Source organism: Urtica dioica, chromosome 4 (genome assembly GCF_054948205.1).
Source record: "Urtica dioica subsp. dioica isolate 48M chromosome 4, U.dioica_male_clone48M_v1_H2, whole genome shotgun sequence".
Classification (NCBI taxonomy): Eukaryota; Viridiplantae; Streptophyta; class Magnoliopsida; order Rosales; family Urticaceae; genus Urtica; species Urtica dioica.
The window spans coordinates 7,109,366-7,113,139 of NC_142759.1; the positions used below are offsets into that span (position 1 = coordinate 7,109,366).

The following is a 3,774-nucleotide window of genomic DNA, read 5'->3' on the forward strand; positions in this document are numbered from 1 at the left end:
CTATTTGCTTAGTGACGCATAGTAAAATGCTTGATAATTTATAAGTCTTATTTAATTCAAATGAGCAGCTAAGAAATGATAAGTGCAATGGCCTTAACTATTTCCTCTTTTTTTTTTTTTTTTTTTTTTTTTTCTTTTGATTCTACTCAACTATGTATAGAGATCATATGGTGAGGACGCTCCTTAATCTGACAAACCGAAAATGATTAATGATTATTATTAAAACAAATCAGACAATTGAGCTTACACAACCCGAAACAAAAACAAAAAAAAAAAAAAAAAAAAATTCACAATGTTTGATTGAAGAAAACACAGAGATATCACATACTGATGTGATGAAAAACAAAATAAACTTGAAAACTTATTTGTGTCTTAATTCGTTAAGTTTTGTCTTGAGATTGGCTTTAATTTGTCTGAAAATTCCCAGTCCTTTCTCTTTCTCTTTCTCGGCCTCCTTGGCTTTCTCGGCCTCTTTCTGTCTCTCTTTGCGCTCCATCCCTTCTTTCTCTCTTCGGCCCTTGTCGGCCTTCAAGTCGTCCTCGGGCTTAGGCGGCGGCTTCGATGGATCTTTGACGAATTCCAGGGCTTGATTGACATAGTCGAGCATGAGCGGAGTGGCGTGCAACAAATGGCCATCGACAGCGCGCTGCAGAAGTTGAGAAGACAGGAACGAAGATATGAATCGTTTCCCTTCTGTGTTGTACAGCTCCGGCGTTGCCATCAAGGCCAACAGCTTTTCCACGTCATCCAGAAGCGCCTGTATTATCTTCTCGGGATCATCGATGTGCTTGACGCTCTCTAACGAATCCTTGGCTTCGTTCATCTTGTCCTTCGCTGCCGGGAATTGGCCGACGTCGGCGAGCTTTTTGGCTTCAGTCACGCAATCCACAGTCTGTGCACGTTTGTCCTCGATTATCACCTTTGGCACCTCTTCATCGCTTGCTGTCTCGAAGCGATCAATTGTAATTGTCACCGGAGGGGCTTTGAACAATAACCCTTTCTTCTTTCTCGAAGTAGAACTGCAATTGCATCCATACATACATATAGGATTAGTTGACCTATAAATATGTATAGCTGATTTTCCCAGAGAGTAAATCCATTATAAGTAATTACCTGTATGTGTAGCTCACTTGGACAACATCAGTGCTCTTTTCTTCTTCAGCTTTAAGCAGAGAGAGGTATAACAAGATCTTGCGAACCTCTCTGCTGTAGAGATCGCCAAAGGAGATAGTTATGGACTTATCCGCATTCACTTCTTTGTCGTCGTAGTACTTCCCAGCAGACACATCCACGAGTCTCGATTCTCCATCGAAAGGTTTGATGGTCAGTTTCAGATCCTTAACAACCACACTCAGAAGACCACCCAAACAGAGCGCAAATGCTCTGCTCAACTTTTCCTCATCTCGAACATCAGTGAACGTTCCCCCATCGCTTTTCTTCGAAAGCTCTTCCAGAAGCTACAAAAATAATATATATTTTTAATATCTATGTATGGTTTTGCTAAAATTCTATTTCTTTCAACAATTGCTATACCTCAGTTGTGGATCCTTTCCCTAAAGCAAAGGTGCAAACTGGATATTGGTCAACGGGAACATTGCGAGCATCGCCGTACTTGAGTGTCTGATCACCGTCGGACATGAGAAGGATAGCACCAGTTCGATCCTCCTTGAAACGGCGGTCATTCAGAACTTTGACAGCCATTTGAAGGCCGGCGAATGTGTTGGTATAACCATCGGCTCGCAAGGCTTTGACTCGATTGATCATCTCATCTTGACGACTATCAGTCATAAGACTAAGGGATTCGACCCTCTTGGCTTCGGTGGAGTAAGTGACAATGGACAAACGATCGATGGGACTGAGCTTCCGTACCACGAACTGCATCGCCGTTCTCAATTTTCCGATCTTGTCGTCGGATTTCATGCTACCGCTGACATCCAAAACGGCGACGAGGTCCAAAGGGAATCGGTCTTCGAGTCGCTCAGAGCCGGTCAGCTCCAACAACACCTTCAGCTTTGACTCTTTCAGGGAAGCCTGTGTTCTGTTGTAGTTGGTCAGCTTTGTGTCTCCGGCTTCATAAGCCGCCCCTTCCGAATCTGAGTCTGATCATCATTTTTAATTTAATTAAAATTAGCGTAATTAATATCGAGTGTGATCAACACACGGATGAAGAAGATTGGTTTACCTGAAGAATCAACATCTTGGGCTGAGACTTGGACTATCGGCTCGTCGTCGTTGTAGACCGCCATTCTTCCTACTCTTTTTCAATTTTTTTTTTTTTTTTTCTTTTTCACAACTCTCTTTACTTTGTTATCCCACTTGGATATTTCCTCTCTATTTACGAATAGCAAAGACTCGGCTTATTTTATAACCCAGCCAATACCTTACACAACAAGTATACAGTTTATCTCTTTGCTACTCAATTTCATCCACGTGGATATAATAAATAATTTCTGAAATGATGGGTCATTAAAACCGCGTCGTTTTATTTCATTCATGAGACAAATTGACAAGTCGTGTCCATGATTGTACATATTTTTTAGGTTGCTAAGTTAATACTCACTGGTGGAGAGAATTGAAAGCGTTCAGATGGGGATGATGATGATGTATAATAATAGACGTCATGGTTCTTGCCTATAAGAATAATTGAATTGGATAGACAATATTAATGAGAACAGTCCGTCTAGTACTACCATGGTGAAATAAATACTATTATCTGAACCATGGTGAAATAATTAATATATGAATTGAGTACCTTAATAATGTTCACTACCGTTTTATTTTATTTTTTTCCAGCCCGGACAGGCTTGTCTGTCATTATTCTGAGAGCTCTGAAACTCCAATTTAATACTTGTCCAGAGATAATGTGAATATAGCCCCCATAAAATTAATATATTAGGTACAGAAGACTTCTTTTTGGTGTATGAGTATGTACTGGACTTGGATCCGCCTTTTATCTCATTAGAAAATCGCGTTTACTAGACTTCGTGATGTTAACTGTTGAGCTGCTGATTAATTTTTGTGGTGGGAATTGGATTAATTAAAAGTTTCCGAACATTTGACACAATTTTAAAATCATATTTTTATGCATGTGTATATATAGATCTGATTGAGACCCCCGTTAATAATGCAATGTCATCCATATCCTCGAAATGCTTGTCTTCTTTTACATTAAATAAATCATTATATCCAAAATATCTATAGCATAGATAATAAATAGGAATGATAAAGGTTACGGGTTTTAGCGGGTACACCATTATCATACCCGTACCCGCAAAAAAAAATACCCGTTAGCCCATACCCGTTAACCCGTCTATTTAAATGGGACGGGTAACGGGTATACCCGCCGGGTGACGGATGCCAAAAATATGCACCCGTTAACCCGCTTTTTTTAATAAAAAAATTGACTCATATTATAAGAAAAAAATTGTCACTACTACATAGGTTATATAGTAGTATAAAAGCTGAAATTATATGTGTGAGAGTACGTATAAGTAATTAATATCAAAATTCTAAGGTCTTTTTTTTTTTAATGTTTACGGGTCAGGTATGTTATTTCCGCCACCCGACCCGTACCCGCTAAAAATGATAACGGGTATTACCCGTTAACCCGTTAACCCATTTGAGCGGGTATCACCCGGCCCGTTTAGCTCGGATATCCGACGGGTTAACGGGTTTCGGATTAAACTGTCATTCCTAATAATAAAGAGCACATATAATCCAACTTTCATCCTGAGGCCGCCACATGGCATCGTCAGGCGGCGACACGTGGCGGTC

The 3,774-nt window shown here is 40.0% G+C and overlaps 1 protein-coding gene across 1 annotated transcript; it reads right to left on the minus strand.

Moving 5' to 3' along the window:
• Positions 1 to 308: 308 nt before the first annotated feature.
• On the minus strand, positions 309 to 2,350 carry LOC149399884 (uncharacterized). The gene is made up of 4 exons (XM_089612716.1): positions 2,183 to 2,350; positions 1,534 to 2,099; positions 1,114 to 1,457; positions 309 to 1,019 (listed from the first exon to the last, which is right to left on the minus strand). The coding sequence occupies exons 1-4, from the start codon at positions 2,244 to 2,246 to the stop codon at positions 362 to 364; spliced, it is 1,632 nt and encodes a 543-aa protein (XP_089468842.1). The 5' UTR covers positions 2,247 to 2,350; the 3' UTR covers positions 309 to 361.
• Between the last annotated feature and the right edge of the window lie 1,424 nt (positions 2,351 to 3,774).